Here is a 23,070-nt window from a genome sequence, read left to right as displayed (position 1 = left end):
AATACTTGAGAGTAAAATTAACCTAGTAGGTGAAAGATCTAGCTGCTAAAAAGCATAAAATACTGAACGATACTAAAACCCAAAAAGTACAAATCTCAATAATATTGTTAAAAATTTCTTTACTCAAAGTGACCAGCAGATTCCATGCAATTCCCACCAAAATTCCAATGTCATTTTCCAAAGAGGTAGAAAACAGCCTACAATTTATATAGAACCAGAAAAGATCTAAAGTCCAAAGCAATCTTGAGCAAAATCCCCCAACCTGGAGTTCTTATACTCCTTAATTTCAAAGTATATTTCACAGTTGTTGTAATCAGAATAATGTGGTTTTGGCATAAAAACAGACACAATGACCAGTGAAGTGGAAAACTCCAAAATAAACCAAAGTATCTATAAACCAATTTTCCAAGAACATCCAATAGAAAAAGGACAGTTTGTCTAATAAGAATGTTAGGAGAATTGGATATCTACACACAGAAAAATGAAAAGAGATGCTTGTTAAAAACAAAAGAAACCTAACTCAAAATGTTTATAAAAGAACTCAGTGTAGACAGGAAACTACACATTACTGAGATGACATTGGGAAAAAGCTCCATGACGCTGATTTGGGAACGATGTCTTAGGACAAGGCTCTAAAACCACAGGCAATAAAAACAGCAAGTAGGATTCTTCATACTAAAACGCTCCTGCAAAGCAAACAACACACTGCAGAGGCAGCCCAGTGACTGAGAAAACACACACAGGCCATGTACCTGATAAGGGATTAATTTCTAAACTATATATGGTAAAGAATACAAAAAGTGCTCAGCATCTCTGAGCACCAGGAAAACACAAATGAAAACCATAATGAGATGTCACCTCACACCCTTCACAATGTCTGTTAACAAAAGACAGAAGGAACAAGTGTCAGTCAAGCTGTGGTACAAATGAATCCTTGTACACTGGGGGGGGGGGGGAGGGGGCATCAACAAGGGCTGACCTTAATGAATAAGGCTCTTTCAGAATTCAAAAACAGATAATCCAACAATCTCATCATAGGGCACATATACAAAATAACAAATCAGTAAACAAATCTCTCTATTCTCATGTTCATTTCAGGAGCCAAGATGCTTTCACATCAGTAGCCAAGATATGGAAGCACCTTAGATACCCATCAGCAAACAAATAAAGAAAAAAATCTCAATCTCTCTCTCTCTCTCTCTCTCTCTCTCTCTCTCTCTCTCTCTCTCTCTCTCTCTCTCTCTCACACACACACACACACACACACACACCCATACCCACACCCACACCCATATATATGTGTATATATATATACATACATACATACATATATACATATACATGTCTCCTTAAAAAGGAAATTGTCATTTTTGACAAGATAGAAAAAAACCAAGGGCATACTGGTAATAAAGGCAAATATTATATACTTTCAATCTTAAGTTAAATTCAGAATGTCAATTTTATGGAAACAAAAGGTAAAAAGGTGGCTACTAAAAGTCAAAGGGAGAGAGGGAAAGGGGGAAGGGTGGGGAAGGGGGGGCTGTTGATCAAAGTTTCAGGCGTCAGGACTAAGTTTTAATGATCTGTGCACCTCAGGGTAACCCAGTTAATAACAATGTGTACTTCAAAATTGCTAGAACAGGTTTTTAACATTTGCATCACACACACACACACACACACACACACACACACACACACACACACATTGGTAAGGTAATGGGTGCTAGTTTGACTCTTTCTACAATGTATATATTGTATAAATAGTTCAGAGTATCACTCTGCACCCCAAGCATACAGAATTGTTAGTTATAAATAAATAGACCTTTTAAGGGACCTAAGAAGATGGATCTAATGTTATATTAAACTAAAAAAATAGTTTAAACTGTACAAATTTCTGAATATAAAAAATAAAATAAAAAACAACCAAAAGAATAGTGGTGGTGTACTTCTTTAATCCCAGCACTTGGGAGGCAGAGGCAGGTAAATCTATGAGTTTGAGGCAGGCTGATCTACAGAGTGAGTTCCAGGACAGCCAGGAATACACAGGCGAACTGTCTTGAAAAACTTAAAAAAAAAAACAAAAACAAAAACCTAAGGCTGGGATGTAATCAGTTGGTAGAGTATTTGCTTGGCAGGCATGAAGCCCTGGATTTGATCCCCAGCAAGACAGAAACTGGACTAGTACTTGGGATAGAAGCAGAAGAACCAGAAATTCAAGGTCATCCTCAGTTACATAGTGAACTTGAGGCCAGCCTGGGCCCCATGAGACTCCATCTCAAAAAATAAAAACAAAAAATGTGACTATACAAATTTCTGGGAGGAAAATGCCATTATTTAAATGATGGCTATCACTGGTAATGGGATTGTGGGTAGTATTTCTCCTTTGTTTTTATATTTATGAACTTCCGTATTTTTTAATGGACATGAACTATTTTGCCAATCAAGGGAAAAAGAAGTGTGTGATGCATTCAAGAACAAGTCAAAGAACAGATAACATTAATATCCTTCTTTAACCAAGTTACAAACTGAATCTAGTGCTTCAAAATGAATGAACATGGTGAACTATTACTGCTTGTTTCTCTGGTATATATACACATTAAATTGAACAATGAATGCTTTAATGTATGTGCTCAATGGTCACTTAATGTGTATCTCTTACATTAACTTAGTCTTGTTTGGCTGATGGGTTTCCTGGCTATGTGTGCTCAATGACTTGCAGAAATAGCTGTGTTTTAGGCCTTAACTCTAAATGTTTCTTTTTCCCAGCCCCAACGAATGGAAAAAAGAGATCAAGCAGTGTATTAAATAGAAAAACAATTTAAACGATTAATTGCTAACAAAATGCTTTCAAATTGTTTAAGTAAACAATTCAGTATTTGCTGGGCCTATAACACAGCTAGGAATTTGCATCAAAAGTGTATATAATGTGCTGGAGGAGAGAGAAATGCACAAGTATTCAACCAAACACCAACAATATGCAGAGGAGGGATACTGCCCAAAGGCTTAGGGATGATTTCTGGAGGAGATGGCATCTGAGCAAAGCTAAGACTATATTTTTCTCTCTTCCTCTACTTTCATCCAAACTTAAATATTTTATTTACTTTACTGACCCAGATCTCCTGAGAAGAAATTTCCAATTTGGCTCCAGGCTTTGTCGAAGTGCTCCTTAATACTCTGCTAATCCTACAGTAGTACTACTCACACCATATTCTAACGGTCTGTTCCATCCCTAGAATGGGAATTCCTGAACAACACAGTGTATCAGGACTGGATGGTGAGCACCTGTAACTAAGAAACTTCCGAGTAAAACTGACCTCACTAGCGCCTTGATCTGGAACGTCCAAGTCTTCAGAACTGTGAGACACAGACTTCTGCCACTTAAGCCCCAGTCTAGGAAGTTTTGTTTATGGCGACTCTAGTATGTTAAAACAAACTTTGGTACTAAGAAGTGTGGGAATGTGTCTAAGATGACTGACTGCTGGTGGTGCTGCACAAGTCAGTAGTGCAGCGTTTATTTTAGACTTCTGATTACACTACGTCAGATACGGCTGATAAGGGATGACTTGATTAGGGCAATATTTGCTCATGTAGTCTTTGAATTTTGGAATCCATTAGTTAGCAACAACAAGAATCCCAAGTTCCCAGAATTAAGGATTCTCTTCAACAATAAGAGGTAATCACACTACAGAACCACTAGTTGGTCTAACTTACTTTGTCTTTGCCTCCTTTAACAAAGAAGGGTCATCAGTGGCCAGATAGACTCTTTTTTTATCCACTTGCATTCTGCGCGAGAGAAGCTGAAAGTGTTCTTCAACGTGCACCATGTACTCCTCAATAGGATGGAAGGCTGCTTCTGTTCCCACTTTGTCAGTGCGTCTGACATGGACTCTGGGGAGAGGTGGAGAGCGCACTGGTAACGTACTGGTACTCAATCGGTACCCCAGTCATGGCGGCACTGGGGGCATAGTCAACCAATTTTTCATTTATTCTCACCTTAGAAAATATAAAACCATTTAAAAACACTTCACAGATACTTTAATATAGTTGCATGTTCAATAGTACAGGGCAATACAAAAGTTAACTAAAGGTTTTTTGAAATATTTTCTTACAGAAAAAGTAATTTGCATATCCAAGAATATATGGGAACCTGTCGTCAACAGATTTAAGTTTTAAGGTTTTCGAGACCAAAATCATAACAGGATTCACAGCTTAAAGATACTACTTGTAACAATCTGATGCCAAGGTTTATTTATTAATTTTTTTTTTCATTTTACCCTGAGAGTTACTACCACTTCAGTTCACAGAATTTAAAGTCATCTAAGAAAGCAGAGACCCAGATGAACTTTGCCTACAGTTTTATACAGGCAAGCCTTTAAAAGATGTTGGCTATTTTATGTTGTTCATCAAGCCATTACAGACTTTTTGTTGTATTTTTTCTCTATCAAATGTAAACAGAAATAGATCTCATTGTTTTTATATTGAAGAAAAGTCACAACGTTAAGGAGTGAGGGATGCAGACTTACACTGTCCTAAAATGGCTAAGTCACTGACTCCCTAGTATTCTCCTGCATCCTAGTGCTGCCACAGATAGGGCTGGGTCTTGAATCTGGAGAGAGGGCTGCAGTACACTGGGGGAACTGGGCCATCTTCACGCTCCTGTTTCCTTTGCATGCCAGACTATAGTCCAGATGTGAATTTGACCACAGGAATATCTATTCAGTCATCTTTTCTTTCCTCCATTCTTCTTAATCACTGTTTCTTTCAGGAAATTGGACTTGTTTCATGTGCTCTATACAAATGAAGTGGGGCAGGGAGAATTCGCCACACTGAATTTCAATGAAGTTTCAGGAGATGAACACTATTTAATATTCTGATTTCACTATGTACTTTCTTTAGCTCTAGCATTTAGAATAGGGGTCAATAACTACTCTACATATAAAGACTAAGAGATGGAAGAAAGAGGTGGAGTTGGAAATATAAAAATAAAACAGAGGAGCTTCATAAAAAGTGAGAGGAAGAAACAAAAGAAGGGCATCTGATCCAGCAGAGGGACATCTGGGCCAGCAGAGGGGCATCTGGGTCAGCAGAGGGGCATCTGAGCCAGCAGAGGAGCATCTGGGCCAGCAGAAGGGCATCTGGGCCAGCAGAAGGGCATCTGGGCCAGCAGAGGGGCATCTGAGCCAGCAGAGGTGCATCTGGGCCAGCAGAAGGGCATCTGGGCCAGCAGAGGGGCATCTGAGCCAGCAGAGGAGCATCTGGGCCAGCAGAAGGGCATCTGGGCCAGCAGAAGGGCATCTGGGCCAGCAGAGGGGCATCTGAGCCAGCAGAGGGGCATGCTGCACCATTTGCTCTGCTGCCCCAAGTGAACAAAGTCTCTTAAGTTTTAGAACCTTTATTCTTTGCTGGGATTAGGACTATTAAATTATATAAAATTTACAGTAAAAGGTAAACACAACTACTGCTATATATTACTGTTGGGGGGGCAGATTCTTACCCAATAACTGGATGTTTGAAGCCAAGCTTCTTGGTGGCTTCTTCTATTTCCTTTTCCAGCCAAGGTTGTGGACGGATCAAGTATTTGACAAACTGGGACACCCACCACACTGCAGGATCACCATGGACTCTTAGGAGTCGATCTGCAAGGTCTTCTGGTACAGCCAGGGGTAAGTAAGGAGGACGAGGATGAAGGCTGTCTACAATGGGGAGCTCGACCACTTGAACATTTTTGTCCTTCACTTCACCTAACGGAACATCAAAACACATGGTCACTACACTACACTCCTCATCCACCTACCATGCAACAGAACCCACTCGGAGTACTTGTATCTTCCTAGCAACTCTAAGAAAGCATTATGGTTTTCACTTTATACAGGAAGTCAAAATATCTGCCTAATGTACCAGAACAAAAAGAGAGAGAGCTGAACATTCCTCTCAAGTCCATGGCCTTTCTAAAAGTTCCCATTGCGCTATCATATTATCACTTTATACTCAAGTTAGGATGGTAACCAGCATCCAAAGTATGTAACAGCCACATGGTTGACAGACACGATCAGCTACCAAGTTCATGTTTTTGTTTGTTTGTTTTGTTATTACTGCTTTGGAATTATACAATAAGTACCTCCAACTTCTAGCTTGTCATTATAGCAAATGGCCCTTGCATTTTTCTCATAGACACTAGAAATAACAAAGGATTACAATTATAAATCAAGCCATCTGTATCTTTTGTAGAAAAACAATAGACAACTAAAAATATTTTTCTTGGCTAAGTTAGACTTACTATATATCCAATTATGATAATAATAGAAACTTGCTCCTTATTTATCTCAATAGTAAAGTTCAGAGATTAGAAAATCATTTTACAGATGATTGCTTTCAGAATTCATCTTGAATTCACCATTGTTATTCTGTCCTACTAAATTTATAATGTAATGATAAAAAATAAACCACAATTGACAGACAGTATCCTCAGAGTTTACACATTAAAGATCACCCAGTAATAACTAGAAGACCAAAATACTGTACAGAAAAAAAATTATATTGAGTTACAATTTTAATAATAGAAAATAGTAACATAAATATACAAAATAATTCCAGTTAAAATGTGGTCATAATCACAGGACAATTAAGGAAACAATATACTTGTAAAGAATAAGCATACAATATGTTGAAAATGTATTCAGCATTATGAAACTGTCTGTTTCTGTATATATGCATGTGTGTATATACATCATATCATATTATATTATATATTTAACATATATAAATTAAAATATTTTAAAATAAATTATCTAGAACACAGCTAATAAAGCTAACTGCATACATATTTTAAAATCAGCTTAGTACAGCTAAGATTTAAAATCTTGGTAATATTCTACTTCTCTAGTATGTAAAGTTATTTCAAGATTTTGAGGACAAAGTCTTCAAAATATGACTTTTGAAGTATGAATGAATGAATAGTAATAAAAAATTTAACATCAGCAATGCAGTTCATCTAGTATGCCAGCTAAGAAAGAAGTGGGCACCTTTTGCAGAAGAGAAACTACAATTAAGAGTATGAGGGGAAAGAATAAGATGCATTTTAAATTAACCTTTACCAGTCTTCCCTAAGACAAGGAAGTCATTGGTGCTTTTCCAGATATAGGAATGACCAGAGGTAAGACACAAACAAAAGAGAAAATACAGAATGAAAGAGGAAGGGAAAAGGTGGTTACTTTTAATGAAAAGAAAAAAAAAAAACACAGAGAAAGGAAGGAAGTCCCAGTACTGGGCATTGCATGCTTAACATCTCATCACATAGGAGGCTGGGACAGGGGATCCTGAGTTCAAAGCCAGCTATACAATAAAAATATCTTTAAATAGCATTGCCATTGGGCTTAGTGGAAAAAGGGAATAAAAAAAAGAAAAGAAAGAAAGAAGCAGCACCCAGTTTCATCCATACACATAAACATATATACCTACATAAGAGCAGAATTAGTAGGGCTGTCCTTTGTTACTTCTTCCTAACAAGGTTATTCAAAATGTTCAGCCTAAGCAGCTTAAATTTCATAGTGAGAACACATTATCCCCTGAAGGCACCACCTCCTCGATTTCTTTATCGCTAGCCTTACTGACAACTTCTAGAATGGAACGAAACTGTATCTACACCTTCCAGCTAGAGCACTATACTCTGTTGATTCTTTGTTCTTACCTTCATTAATTCATTAACTTGTTCAAATATTGTGGAACTATATTCAAATATTTGAGGAACATTATAAGTCAAACACTGTATAGTTAGAATATAAAATGATGACATGCTTCACCAAGCAAAAACTACAAGATTTCCAGTTCTAAATCTCACTGAAATTGGACTGTTTACAGTGTAAGAAAAATAAATAAAACATCACCACTAGCAAATGTGCTTTCACAAAGACTCTAGCAAAATATCAAAAAATTTACCACAAGTAATTTACAACTAGTAAGGATTAAAACTTAAGTTTCCTCAGTAATTACACACATGCATGCATGCACACATACATATGTGCACGCGTGTGTGCGCGCACACACACATTTTAAAATACTAAGTGATTGAATTTTATAGATGTTAGCCATAATGATGAATCTACTGAAATTCAAGCCACGCTACTAAATTTGATGTGGGCACTGTTGATTACTGGAAGTTCTGAGCCCAGCCAGGTTTCTGTTAGAGAGAGATTATTAGAAAGGGTTTATTTATTTATGAATTATGTTTTAAAGAGTAAGAAGTGATTTCTCTTTGCATCTCTCTGCATTATAAGTAATCTAGTTAAGTGTAGGTTGTATGTAAATGTTATATAGTTGAATACAAGGGGCTCAATCATCTATGGATGTGAGGGTTTTGGTATCTCCTGCAGCCTATGAATACCAAGGGGACTGTACATTATCAACAACCATGGTCACCTAGCAATACATCACTTTTCTTCCAACATAAATGAAACTTTGCCCTCTTTCATCAATAGCTGCCCTTTTTTCTTCCCTCAGCTCCTAGACACCACCTTCTGATGTCTCTATGAGATCAGTTTTTTTGCAGATTCTATGTATAAATGAGATCTTTCTATTTCTGGATTATTTCAGTGTAAGAATTAATAAATTCAGTAAAGTTGTATAAACTAGTAATACTTTTAAATATTATCAACAAACTATCTGAAAAGAAATTAAGAAAATAATCCTATGTACAATAGCGCAAAAAAAAAAACCCTTTAAATACTTAGGGTAAATTTAAAAAATGTGATGAAATATAGAAATATTGAAAATTATAAAACAATAGTGAAAGAAACTGAAGACACAAATAAATGGAAAGATACCCATATACATAGGCTAGAAAATTTAAAGTTAAAATATTCATAGTACCCAAAGTGATCTATAGCAATGTATTCCATATTTCAATTCTAAAGTCATTTTTCAAAGAAACAGAAAAACAATTTGTATGCAACTATGCAAATAGCCTAAACAGCCAACATGATCCTCAAACAGAAGGGGCAGGAAGCGAAGGCATTACACTTGGATTTCCTAGTGTATCACAATGTTTTTGTAATCAAAGCAGAATGGTGCTGGCATAAAAACAGACACAGTGAGCAATGAAACTTGAGGGTTTACAGACAGGTGATCTCAGTCAAGATACCCAGAGCACACATGAGTATCTCTTTTGTAAATGGTTTTAAGAAAAATAGATATTAGCATACAGGAAAATGAAAATGGACTCATACCATACACAAATGGGCTCAAAATGGATAAAGACAAACATAAAATCAGAAACAGTAAGTTACAATGGGGAAACTCTGCAACATTAGCCCAGTGATGATTTAATGATAAGACTTCCGAACCACAGGCAACAAAACCAAAAACACATAAATAGGATTGTAGCAAACTAAAATGCTTCTGCATAGCAAAACAAACAACTCAGTGAAGAGAAAACCCCCAAATCAAGAAAAATGTTTGCAAACCACACACCCAACAAGGGGCTAAATCTCTAAAATACACAGAATTCAAACACTGAATTTGAAAACAAATAATCTGATTTTAAAAAAATAGGCAATGGATCCAATGGATTTCTAAAAGGAAGTATAAATGGACAACTATAAGGAAAAATGTTCAACATCTCTAATCAACAATAAAGTCCAAATGAAAACTACATTAGGATGGCTGTTAGCACAAACACGGAGGATGATTAATATACACCGTCAAAGTTGTGGTGAAAAAGAACAGTGTGCATGGGGGGGTGGGGGGTGATGTCAATCAGCGACCATTTTGAAGCAACATTTAAAATGGAAATGATTTGCGAACAGAGCCTCTGACCAATCTGTTGAGACTTGACTACTGTGAAGAAAATACAGAGTCAACCTTCCAGCAAGAGGATGTTCTATGTGGATAATCTATACAGAAGTTAACAATACCACTCACTTGTGAGCAATCAGCATCAACTAGCCTGTGCTTTATACAATGGATGGCTTAGTTCAACCCAAATCACCAGTGATCACTACTGTTTAGGTGAGAGACTCATTTTTAAGACTGCCTCTACACTATGGTCTAAATGTTTGTTAAGATCTAAATCGGGGAACCGCTCCATGACACTGGTCTGGGAATGACTCCAACACTGAAATTCTAACCCTCAATATTAGTATCCTTATAAAAGAAACCCACTTGATGTCACTTGTTTACCTTTTCCATCACGTGAGGACACGGCAAAAAGATACTGTTTTAGTTACTTTTCTACTGCTGTAAGGAAACACTATGACCATGGAAACTCACAAGAAATTGTTCAATTGGATTTACAGTTCCAGAGGGATTGAGTCCATGGGGCCAAAGTGAAGGATGGTGGCAGGAAGAGCTGAGAGCTCACCTCTGGAACTGCAAGCAGGTGGCAGGGAGTGCAATGGGAATGTCATGTGGCTTTTGAAACCTCAAAGCCATTCCCAGTGACATCTCTCCTCCAATGAGGCCACATCTCCTAATCCTTCCCAAGCAGGTCTACCAACTGGGGACCAAGTGCTCCAACCTGAGTCTATGGGGGCCATTCTCATTCAAGCGGAACTGAACCTGACAAAATATCTACAGGCACTCTAATTTCTGATTTTGTAGTCTCCAGGATGGTGAGAAGTTAAGACTTGGTGGCTTTAATCCCACCAAGTCTTACAGTATTTTGTTACAGCAGCAGACTATGATGCACCTCTTCTCAAGGACCCTGGTTTATAAAGCCATTCTTTCTGGTAAGGGCAGAAACTACTTACTTCTTAGTGGATCCCTCTTCTGGAAGCATGCCTCTTTGAAAGGGATGCTCTTCACAGCTAGACTCTGGAGAAAAGGTTTAGCAGCTTAACATATACCATGATTGAATGGGTTCTGATGTTAAGGGTACAGGATTTGGGATGACAGGTATAAATGCTACTTCAGAGATTAGCAAAATTTAGGAGGAGATTTTTTCTTTTTAAAAATATAATATGAAGGTCGGGTGGCGGTGGCGCATGCCTTTAATCCCAGCACTTGGGAGGCAGAGGCAGGCCTTTGTGAATTCGAGGACAGCTGGGTCTATGAGGCAGTCCCAGGACAGCCAGGGCTACACAGAGAAACTGTCTCAAACCTTCCCCCAACACCCAAAAAATTACAAGATGTTTATTAATTCTTTGAGACTTCCATACAATGTATTTTGATCATATTCATCCCCACTCCTCCTAAATCCACCCCTCACCTTCACATCCCTTTCCAATTCTGTGTCCTCTTTTTTATTGTTTAAAACAACCCACCAAGTCCAATTTGTGCTGCCCATGCACTCACGAATGTGGAGCTATCAAGTGGAGTGTGGTGAACCTACCAGGTGCCACAACCTTAAAGAAAATTCTAAGAGTTAGAATACCAGGATGTCTGCCGTGAACAGTGTCTCCTAGAAATGGCTGCATAAACAAGACCCGAACAATGACAGTATCAATAGATAGTCAACATGAAAGGGGGAAAATCTCATGTGGTCCCACCCGTACACAAAGAACTATAGGATACTAATTAATGCCAAGAGAGGGAAAATTAGCTTCTTTTAATTATGAGTCTCCTAAGTGGTTATCTAACACCAACATTAAACCAGAGGCAAATGTACAACACAAATGGACTCATCAGGTTGTATTTAGATATTTATCCGTGTGTGTGTGTGTGTGTGTGTGTGTGTGTGTGTGTGTGTGTGTGTGTGTGTAATAGTATCAAGGAAAAAAGGATATTGATTTGAGGAGGGACATGCAAGGAGTTAGAGGGAAGGGCTGGAGGAAGGAGAGAGAAGGGGGAAAGTAATGTAATTACATTGACTGTCTTGTACAGGCAACTACAGCTGTTGTGAGTTCATGAGTACAATGGTCCTGTCACATCCACAAGACACTTTTTCTCTGGTCCTCTCAGACCTCTGGCTCTTACAATCTTTTTCTGTATATGAGCTTCTAGTAAAATAGGTTTATATAAAATAAGGTTTCCAGGTAGCTTTTTCAAACACTCTTACTGTTAATTTTACACACTCCCTATCCCTCTCACGTGTACGGGGGGTTGGGGGTGGGGGGGTGGTCTTTCTTAAGTCAAAACTCTAAGACTGAGAACGGCAAGAGAAGTCTTCAGAAGGCTTGAGAAAAACATGGGATATATATTTTGCTTGAGGGAAAGAGATTATCAGCATCCTTTTAGTGGCTAGAATAGCTGTCTGCCTCTTAGATTCAAGCCTCAAAAAGAAGTTTCTTTCACTACCTCTATAGGCAAACAGACAGAGTGCGATTTTCCTCTTCCCTTCCTATTCCCAGCAGTGGGAGAGTCAGGCTAATGCTGCTGGCTGTAATGCCGGAGGAGTTCTCCCTCAAGGATCTCCACTCAGGTCTTGCCCAGATCTTGACTTAAATAGCAGAAGAGCATTTCCAGATGAGTCAGTGTGAAGCAAACTCAGGTTTATTAAATAAGGATAAGTGATAGTACACACTCAGATTTAAGTGTGAGGGGAGGAAGAGAGGGGAGATTTTAAGAATAATACTTTTGAAGTTACATTAATTCACAGCTAGTTTCAAAGATTAAGCAAAGTTTAAAATTAAGTAAAAACATATTAGCTTGTTTACTTTGTTTTCTGATCTTAAAGAATTTTCTCTGTAATGAAACTAAGGAGGTATATTGTTCGGGTTAAAGATGAGGGAGTGTGCTGACAACGCTAAACTCAAAAACCACATGCAGTTTGGCCATAAGCAAGCCATGGTTCATTTGCTGTTTTAACACTCTTGAGATGTGTCTTAGAAAAAAAGAGTCTTTACACAGGCACTCTTCTTGGTGATTCCCTCACATGCTACACAGTTGTGTAAAACTTCTTGATTCTTAGCCTATGAGAAACATACAACAGATCCTGGGGTTGAGGGACATCCTTTGCTTCTCACGTCACATTAACGTTCCCTCAGTTTCTACCCTGCTTCATTTGTAGAAGTTACTTTGAATGGTATAGCTGCTAGATGCCATCACAGACTTCCTGCATTTTAGTGTCTGGAAGAGGGAGAGGAATCAAGGAAAACATGTTGAGGCAAATTTCAATTTACACGGTACCTGGACTCTAACACACACAAGAGTGGAAACACTGCAATCACAAACACTAATGTCTAATCCTTATCACTTAACAGTTGTGTGACCTCAAATGATATATATTTAACTTCATCTAGTTTCTTCATCTGGAAAATGGCATTAGTAATGTAAACTGGGGCAGAAAGTTATTATCATCAATGATATATTATCAAGTTGTTTGAAGAATGAAATGAGATGCAGCACATGGAAAGCTAAGCACCATGGTCTGGAGAGATGGCTTAGTAAGTAAAGTGCTTGCTGGACAAGTATGAGGACCTAAGTTCAGATCCCCAGCACCCACATAAAAAGCTGTACACTGTACACGCCTGCAGTACTGGAGAGGCAGATACGTAAAGAGCTGAGGCTTGTTGGCCAGCTAGTCTAGAAGAATCTGCTAGCTGTAGGTTCAATGAAAGTCCCAGCCTCAAAAAAAAAACAAAACAAAACAAAAAAAGATGGAGAATGATTGAAGAACGATTAAGGGAGTGTCTGATACCGACACACATGCATATGCATCCCCCTTACACATACATACAAGAAAGCTAAACACGCCGGGCGGTGGTGGCGCACGCCTTTAATCCCAGCACTCGGGAGGCAGAGCCAGGCGGATCTCTGTGAGTTCGAGGCCAGTCTGGGCTACCAAGTGAGTCCCAGGAAAGGCGCAAAGCTACACAGAGAAACTCTGTCTCGAAAAACCAAAAAAAAAAAAAAAAAAAAAAAAAAAAGAAAGCTAAACACAATACTAAATGCAGAGTTGTTCTTAAAATGTTATTTATCTTTGAGTGAATTCTGCTGAAAAATTCTCAAGAAGCAACTACAGTTTGGTCCAGAAGGGACTACCTGCCAAAATCTATCCTCTGAAAAATACATGGCAGTACTCTCATTTCAGCGACTGCTTTATACCCAAGACATGTCTTATTCATGCTGTTTACCACAGACAATAAAAAATATTTGGCTTTTATCCTTTCCAAATATTTCAACAAATGATCAAGCTAAACAGTAGGGACTTCGGCTCTTTAAATATTAGGAAATTTGATGTTACTGCCCAACTTGACCAAAACTCTGCTCTGCTCAGAAATAGCTAATTGTCTAAGGTGCTGAGAAATTCTGCTCATATTTCAATAAGAGGGTTTTTTTTTATGTTTAACTTATATCTACAAAGACTATCTAGATTTCTGGGATTTACATTTTCTTCAAGAGTATATGTCCAAATACAACAGATTAAATTTAATTCTTACTAAACTGAGACTTGACAGAGAAGTCAAGAATAAAAGGAGATTAAGTCTGAACACTAACTAGCTATAGTGAAACCTCTAACTGTATGGAGAACTCTTAAATTGTTTTATTTGAATAAAAATATGGCCGTCTACAAAAATAAATAAAAAGCAAAAAAGTATGAGGTCTATTCTTTGGCATTATAACAATAACAATATAAATATTTATATCCTGGTTTAATGACAGAGATCCCTTCTCATTTAAAATACAGAAGATAAGCTATTAACAAGTCAACACCTGGTCTACTTTTCTTTTGTTTTCCAAACACATTAGTGGATAGCGATTGCTTTCTGAACAAAAATAAGGCACTGTCACCTGCCATGTGAGTCCTATCTCTGCTTTACTTAGGCAGCAACTCAAAAGACTATTGTCATTGCCAGTATGAAGGCTTCAACCAATTGAGGGAAAAGCTCTAAATTCAATCACTTGAAACACAGCACAGCGTTGGCAACATTCTAAAGACAGCGTATCACACCCTAGGAATGACTGAGTCACATTCTGATGAGGTGCTCACTGCTTTTACTAAGAACAGAAACGCCTTGTAAAGGCAACTGCACTCCAGGCCTTGGTGTCCTGGACTGGAGACTAGAAGAGCAGCTGACAGAAACCATGGTCTATCTTGGGGGTTTAGAATGAGGTGAACAGGACAGTGTCAAAAGAAAAAGGCCAAGGAGGTTTATCCGACCATGATACTACATAGAATGTTCCCTATGGTCATTCTGAATTTCTGAAATAAAGTTGCTAATCCTATAGATACTTAGAAAGATATACACCATATCTCTGCCTATCACTGCCTAGAGGTTGCTAGTCTATGGGCTACTTATAAAATGGGTATTGCCAGGCTGATGAGATGGCTCAGTGGGTAAAGGCATGTGCCACTAAGCCTGATGACAAGTCACTCACTTCCCCTGAGACAGACAGCTAATGTTACAACCAGTGCGGTAAATGGTGCCACAGCTGGGACAAACTCTGTAAGATGGTGCTCAAGAGATGAGCACCTTTCCTGTTTACCGGGGGAAGGGCAGCGGATATCTGCACAAGAATACAAAGAGCTACCAAGCAAAATGCACAAACCTTAACGAACAGAGATCAGAAAGTGGAAGGAGGAAGAAAACGCATGTAGAAAATAGGGCAAGCAGGGAATGTCTGGTACTGCGGGAAGCAGGTTTTGGTTTGTCATTGCTTTGAAATTTATAGGAAAATTGTAACTATATAACTTGATAATTATATTTCTCATGAAATTTCTAATTAAGCTGAAAATATGGAGCCCCGTCAGTGTAACTTACTTTAGAATCTGGGCAAGAACCTTCTTCCCCTCCATGGCCACTATTTTCCACTCTTTACAGCATGCTGCTCAACCTGGAGACACTTAACTATCAAAAAGCTACAAAGCTTTGGCTTATCTCAAACCCACTTGACAGTATTTCCACCTTCATCTCAAGTACAAGATAACAGCAGGGATGAAATTCCAAAGCTAGTTCTCTCCAAATGCTTTGTTCCTTCTCAGTGACATAATTCCTTCTTTGTTATCTCAGCAACTAGTACAGCATAAATGCTTAATTGAACAAATGAATGATTTTAATCATCTATAAGTAGTGTACTTAACAAGGACCCCACGGTCTGATGTAGGAAATTATCATTTGGTTATAAGTGAGTCTACCATCAGCATAACAATTTCAGAGTTACGTGTAAATTTTGAGGTTTGTGATGTCACCAGTTTTCCAATTTTTAAGATGTAAAACAGTCAATACTACTCAGATTCTGCCTTTATACCTTTACCGGTTGTAGATAACAGTTCAACACCTTGAATACTTAGGAACGTGCATACAGTATTTACAAAGCTACCTAGATATCGCTAACCTTCTCATCACTCACATACTACTTCAGAAAACAGGAATCCTGCCTCAAATCCATCAAGCATTTCATGAACACATGCTACCTACATATGCCCATAGCACATAGCAAGAAGAGAAACACTATTCTTGTTTCTGTCAACTTTGTCATGTCACTGTATACTTCCTAGGGAGATGAACACAATTTCCAGGAAAAAAAAATTCAGACTGGTAAACACTATAGAAAATATAGTTTAATTACTAAATAGTATCAGATGCTATGATTAATTTTTACATGAAGCACAGAGCCAGAAGAAATGACTCTGCACATGTTTTTGCTAAAACATTATCTGCATTCAGAATTTTGTGAGTTTCACATTGGGTTTTAACTTGAAGTTTATAATGAAATTCACTTAGAAGAATCTTTCTTTGAATATTTCTATATATCATAACATAAAATATAAAAATAAATGAAGCATTTCTTTTAAAACTTATTTCCTATTCCTTTTATTACTATTTGTGATCATTATATCATCATAATAAAACATACTGTACTTTGTTCAGTTCCAGAAATTTTTCATGAATTATAATGACCCAATTTGTATTTAATAGTCCTCTGAACTCTTTAACAGCGTCTGCCTACTAGAGTTTTATCAAGGCTCACCTACGTGAGGAAAATGAAAGATGAAGCTAAGGCTCAGAAGAGTCTAAGCATTTCTGTCGTGTCCTTCCTCCCCATTCGATCACATCAGCAGGACTGAGGAAGAGTAACAAGAACTGGAGCTAAAAGAACTGTCCCTTAAAGGAGTCTCTAAGAACTTCTGCATCTGAGTCCACAGCCGAGTCCATAGTGAACATTAAACATAGCTTGACTTCCAGTCAAATAAACAAAAACCGTGAATCTAGAAGTCCATTTCCTTCAGTTTCTCTTTATCCAGCTCCATGACACGTGTCTTTCAGCAAAATCCCATGCCAAAGGATTAAAACAACACAGTCTGAGAGACAAAGAAACCATCAGAACCTAACGCAGACATGGCAGAGATTTTTGGAGAAATCAGTTTAGAAATTTAAAAATAACTATGATTAATATCTTAAGAACTTTAATGGAAAAATGGACAAAATGCAGAAGCAGATGAGTAGCATAGATGGAGATAAAAACTGAAAAAATAAAAACGAAATGTTAGCAAACAAAAGCATTATAACTGAAATGGCAGAGACTCTGAATGGCCTCATCAGATCAGACAGGATTAGACGTGACCCAGTAAAAAAATCAGTAAGCTTAAAATATGACAATCTACTTACAAAACTGAATGGAAAGAATGAAAAGAAAGCAATAGGATTTCAAGAAATAAGCGAGGCATGGTAGCACATGCCCATGACCCTAGCATTTGGGAGCTTGACAGAAGACTATGAACTTAAGGTCAGTGTAACCTGTTCAAGAACTATGGAATAATTACAAAAAGTGAATTACATGTAGTAGAAATACAAAAGAAGAGAATATTTGAAATTATAATCCTGACGATTTTCTAAAACTAATGACTGACACCAGACTATAAACCTGTAAAGATCTCAAACCTGCATGCAGTATATATTAAAAAATAAAAATAGGGGTTGGGGATTTAGCACAGTGGTAGAGCGCTTGCCTAGCAAGTTCAAGGCCCTGGGTTCGGTCCTCAGCTCCAGAAAAAAAAATAAAGAAAAAAAAATAACATAGCTAGATCTGGTGATAAATGCTATAACTCTAACATTTTGGTTGACTGGTTCTTTAATTCTTTCTTTCCTAGTTAGAGCTCCTACCAGAAAGTACAACAATTATGTTGAAATGAGAGACAGGACTTCTCCCTGGCCACTTTGGACTTCACACATCAAGATAAGAAAAGTTACAGTGTTACCACACTTGATTCCACTACTAGTAGAAATTGTATGACTATTCTACAATGGAGGTAAAGAAGGGTCTATCTGAACAGTACACAAGATCCCGTAGGGTGTCTCTTAGTATTATCATGCCCTACAATTAAAGTCAATGAGAAACTACAACTTAATCCAGGCAGGATGATAAGTGTCTCAGAATGTTCTATAATGAACACATGGGTCATTTCCCTAAGCATATAACTAAGACTCTATGGAGGTACTTCCTGAAGGTGGAGGGAACATAGAATGGTGTATAGAATGTAGTTATAAGTACCAGTTATGGTCATGTGATGCATTATAGAAATGAGTGCTATAATTATTGTGTTTGTTATTTCACTAAAAATGTCTGGCATATAGATAGATGGATGGATGGATGGATGGATGGATGCACAGATGGACAGAGAGAGCAGATATCCTTGATATTACTTTTCAGTTTCATTCACCATATAACATAGATTAGTATCAATATTAAATGCTGTTCAATCTAAATTAGCATATTTAAAAGATTAAGTATTCCTCAAAGGATTTTTGTCATCTATTCCTGGGGAAAGAATTGGAGCATTTCTGGTTAGATGAAATATAGTCATGACATGTAAGATGGAATTATGACTTTATTCTTGTCTTCATTTAGAAATTAAGCATGGCATAAAGAGATACCACTGTGAGTCAACTTCATGAAGAATGGGCTAGTCCTGGTTGTCAACTTGACTGGATTAAAAGAGTTCTATGTGGTGAAAGACATCTTTGCATAAGTAGGGGTATTCCCTGAGAGGAATGACATGATGGACAGTGACTGGGGGTGGGACTGGGGGAAAAAGATTTTCCCTGAATGTCAGCAAACATTTCAATAGGCTGGCAGGCCAGATCAGCATGCACAAGCTGCTATCATCAAACTCCAGTTTTATGGGTCTTTTAATGATTTTTCCAGGGAGTTTCCAGACCTTCAACCCTAGATTGGGGTTGCTGAAATATCCAGCTTCCTAAATCAAGCAGTTCTCAAGTTCACTGCCTCTTCAAAGTACAAGCTACCATCATTAGATCACCCAGCTTCTATCAGAGAAGCCTATCTAATAAATCCCATTGTATTACTCTCTCTCTCTCCTCACTCACTATTGAATCTACTCCTTTAGAGAGCCCTCATTAATACAGGCCCCACAATAGGGTTACTGATTTTGTAAGAGAAAAAAGACATCAGCACTTCCATTCTCCATAAGTAAACAAGGTAATAAGAAAGCAACACCAAGCTGGGAAAAGGATCATCATCAAGAAAAAAAACTGCTGGCATATTAATTTTAGACCTTCCACCTTCTAGAATTGCCTCTTGGTTATATCGCCCAGTTTGTAGTATTTTGTTATAGTACTTTATATAGACAAAGACAACCACTTTGGAAGAGAGTCTGGTAGCTTCTTACAAAGCTCAATATAGTCTTACCATACGCAATCTTATTTCTGAGTACCTACCCAAATGAGGTAAAAATGATGCCTATGTAAATTCTGCACACAAATATTTATACTTGCTTTAGTCAGAATTGTGAAAAATTGGAAGCAACTAAACTGTTCTTCAATAGATAACTGGATAAACAAGTAGAATACAATACAATGCAACTTAGAAATAAAAAGAAACTGTCAAGTCAAAAAGAGATGTGCAGGAACTCTAAAACAAAAAGATGAGTAGGCACAAAGGAGCATGTAATGTATAGACCAACTATATGACATTCTAGGAAAAGGAAAATTATGGAGATTATAAAACAAACTGGTGGTTGTTCTAGCTTCCTCTGTTGCTGTGATAAAGCACTTCAAAAAAAAAAGTTTAGGGGAGGAAAGAGTTTACTTTACCTCACAGGTTACAGTCTATCACTGAGAGAAGTTATGACAGGAAGTGAAGGCAGGAACCATAGGGGTGATGCTGCTTGCTACCACCATCTCTGGCTTGTTGAAGCTCATGCTTAGTTAGCTTTTATTTATATAACCCAATCACCTGCATAGGGATAGTGCTGCCCACATCAATCAATATGGCTGAGCCATCCCACATCAATAATAATCAAGACAGTGTGTAGCGAGAGTTTTCCTGCCTTGCCCACAATCAAGACAAATCTTTGTCACCTGCCAATCCCACAGCCGCTCAGACCCAACCAAGTAAACACAGAGACTTATATTGCATACAAACTGTATGACCGTGGTAGGCTTCTTGCTAACTGTTCTTATAGCTTAAATTAATCCATTTCCATAAATCTATACCTTGCCACATGGCTTGTGGCTTACTGGCATCTTCGACTGCTGCTTGTCCTGGCGGCAGCTGGCAGTGACTCCTTCTGCCTTTCTGTTCTTTTATTTCTCCTCTCTGTTAGTCCTGCCTAGCCACTGGCCAATCAGTGTGTTATTTATTGACCAATCAGAACAACACATTTGCCATACAGAACATCCCACAGCAACAGTCCCTCATAGACATGGCCACAGGCCAATCTGATCTAGAAAATTCCTCAGTTGAGAGTCTCTCCTCAGGTGACTCTAAGCTGGGTCACGTTGACAGCTGAAGCTAACTAGGACAGTGGTTGACAAGACTTGAGAAGAAGAGGAGGATGAAGGTAGACGGCATGGTACTTTTAGGGCAGTGAATGGTCTCTTCAAACAGTGGAAGCATGTGATCATACAGTTAACAAAAGCCAGAACTATACAACAGAAACCATGAATCCTAATATAAATACGTTTCAGTTCTCTATTTGACAGGGTTTCTCTGTGCAGTCCTGGCTCTCATGGAACTCTGTAGACCATGTTGGGCTTGAACTCAAGAGATCTACCAGCCTCTGTTCCTGAGTGTTGGGATTAAAGGCACAGGCCACCATGCCCAGCCTCTGAGTTCTCTGATCTCAACAAATGTACTACAGCAGTGCAAATATTTACAGTAGGGAAAAGTTGGCTATGCAAGATACCCAGGGTATGGTGTGTGTGTGTGTGTGTGTGTGTGTGTGTGTGTGTGTGTGTGTGTGATCTTTACTTTCCGTTCAGTTTTTATAGATGGCTACTCTATAAATAAATGGCTACTCTTTAAAATGATTAAAGGAATACAAATATATTTAGTATTTTTATTGTTTTATTTTGTATTTTCTGTACTTTCTGGGTTTTTGGCAATAAACATCTATTGCTTTTTATTTTATGTTTGTATTTAAAAGCAGTGTGGTCAAATAGAATGAATAAATTTGGTATGGCCAGGGTGACAGCATGGTCTGGAAGGCATTAAAGCCAGGAGATTTTGGTCTCTCACACTTGTTTTAAATAATTCATCCCAGGTTTGGTAAAGAGAAGTGCTGAGCCAGATTTCAGGTGAAATGTGTAATTTTCACTAGTAACTCACAGGCAAGGAAAACTGAGAAGATTTAACAATGATCCGCAGCACAAGGAAATTCCTTACTTTTATAGACTTAAGAAAGGGAGGACTGTTGGGCATTCAAGGGGAGGGGAGGAGTGTGTAAGTTGAGAGGGAAGTTGTCTCTGAGCTTAGCAGACAAAGCTTCAAGACAGGATATGAGGTAATGCTGATCCCCTCTACAGGGGCAGCCTCTGTGACTGAACAACCTGTCCAGTCAACACAATCTCTAACCTTCCTTGTTTTGTCCTTCAATAATTAAAAACAATGTCACTTCTTCTTAGATCTATTTTTGGAAGAGTTCTTTAAAGACTTTCTAGTAACTGTTAAATATTATCAAAGATGTACTTTTTTTTTCTTTGACAAAGATGAGGCTAGAGAAAGAAAGGATTCCATGAAACTTCTAGCCAACTAATAAAAGCCAAATTAGAAACACAAAGAAAGTGTTTTCTTAAATCAAAGAGGCCTGTTTAGTCCAACTGTAAGGCCACAAATAGAAACACCTTAAATTAAATACACAGGTGTCATAGGTTACCTGAGACTTCTTAACCTGGGAAGAAATTTGTTCTGTTGAATGAATTTACTTTCTCCTCAAAGTAGATGTTTTTTCATTTTGTAAGCAAGAATTTCTAGTCAGTATTGACCATATATATAAAAGCTATATAATGTGATATAAGAGGAAATACAACTTTGTTAAAGTCTTCTCTTTCACGACAAATAAATACATAAAAGTGCCCTTATGTAACATTATTTTTACTAACTGATAAACTTCTAAGATTCAAAATAAATAAAACTGATAATCTTCCCCCCTACTTATATTTGATTATCTTTTCAGTCAGCAAAAACCAAGCATTATTCAGATTGTCCTTAACAAAACAAAAATAAAATCAACTGGATTTGATGTAAAAATATCTCACAAGTTAATAGGCCCAACCCAGCTCCATTATAATAATGTGTTTGTTGTTATTCCCGTATTACACTCATATTGAGCCTATTTTTAAAAGATAGATCAAGAACAGGTATCAGGCTAGAGTTTGAATTTCATAAGTGAACTTTGTTTTAAACAAGAATGTATTTGAAATGAAGAAAACCAGACAGCAAGTGTCAGGTCCCAAAGAATGCTGGGGCAAGACTCACATGGCACCTGCGGTTCCTGCAAGCACGTTTTCACCCTATGCTAAACCACTCCAGGACAGAGGCTGGGCTTCCTTCCTTCCCCACAGCTGCTCTTTACTGTACAAACCTGGCATTTCAGCCATGCGCCCTCCTGGCCCTCAGCTCCTCTCCTGGTTACTTGCTCCCTTCTCTCTTCACTTTCTCTCTCCCGCTTCCCCTTCTCTCATGGCTGGGGTCAGTCTGGACCCCAGATGCCTCTGCCACACTCTCCCTCTTATCTACAATAAAACTCTTTTCCTCAACTATACCTAGGAGTGGTCATGTCCTCCTTTTCATTCAAGGACAAACAGCATTTAACAACTTGAGATGCTAAATAAAGCCATTTGCCCAAAGTGGGCAATATTACTGGTTTACAGCTGCTTAGCACCTTTAACAGAACCTCAAAGGCTCTATTTTCTAGGTGCTTCTGTCCACATAGCAGTCTGTGGCCTCTGCTCA

At 38.0% G+C, this 23,070-nt stretch overlaps 1 protein-coding gene across 4 annotated transcripts in view; it reads right to left on the bottom strand.

Annotated features, from left to right (window-relative positions):
* The window catches only part of Fut8 (fucosyltransferase 8), a 222,603-nt gene that overhangs the window by 17,317 nt on the left and 182,216 nt on the right, over nucleotides 1-23,070 (bottom strand). For all 4 annotated transcript variants that reach the window (XM_028876080.2, XM_028876078.2, XM_028876079.2 and 1 more), the window contains exons 8-9: nucleotides 5,495-5,741; nucleotides 3,712-3,888 (exon numbers count right to left, since the gene is read on the bottom strand). In XM_028876080.2, the coding sequence (XP_028731913.1) occupies nucleotides 3,712-3,888; nucleotides 5,495-5,741 (424 nt within the window). The remainder of the gene's footprint in view (nucleotides 1-3,711; nucleotides 3,889-5,494; nucleotides 5,742-23,070) is intronic.

The sequence above is a fragment of the Peromyscus leucopus genome, chromosome 14 (genome assembly GCF_004664715.2).
Source record: "Peromyscus leucopus breed LL Stock chromosome 14, UCI_PerLeu_2.1, whole genome shotgun sequence".
Taxonomy (NCBI): domain Eukaryota; kingdom Metazoa; phylum Chordata; class Mammalia; order Rodentia; family Cricetidae; genus Peromyscus; species Peromyscus leucopus.
The sequence above is the reverse complement of the archived record's forward strand: the minus strand, read 5'-3'. Positions and strand labels throughout refer to the sequence as shown.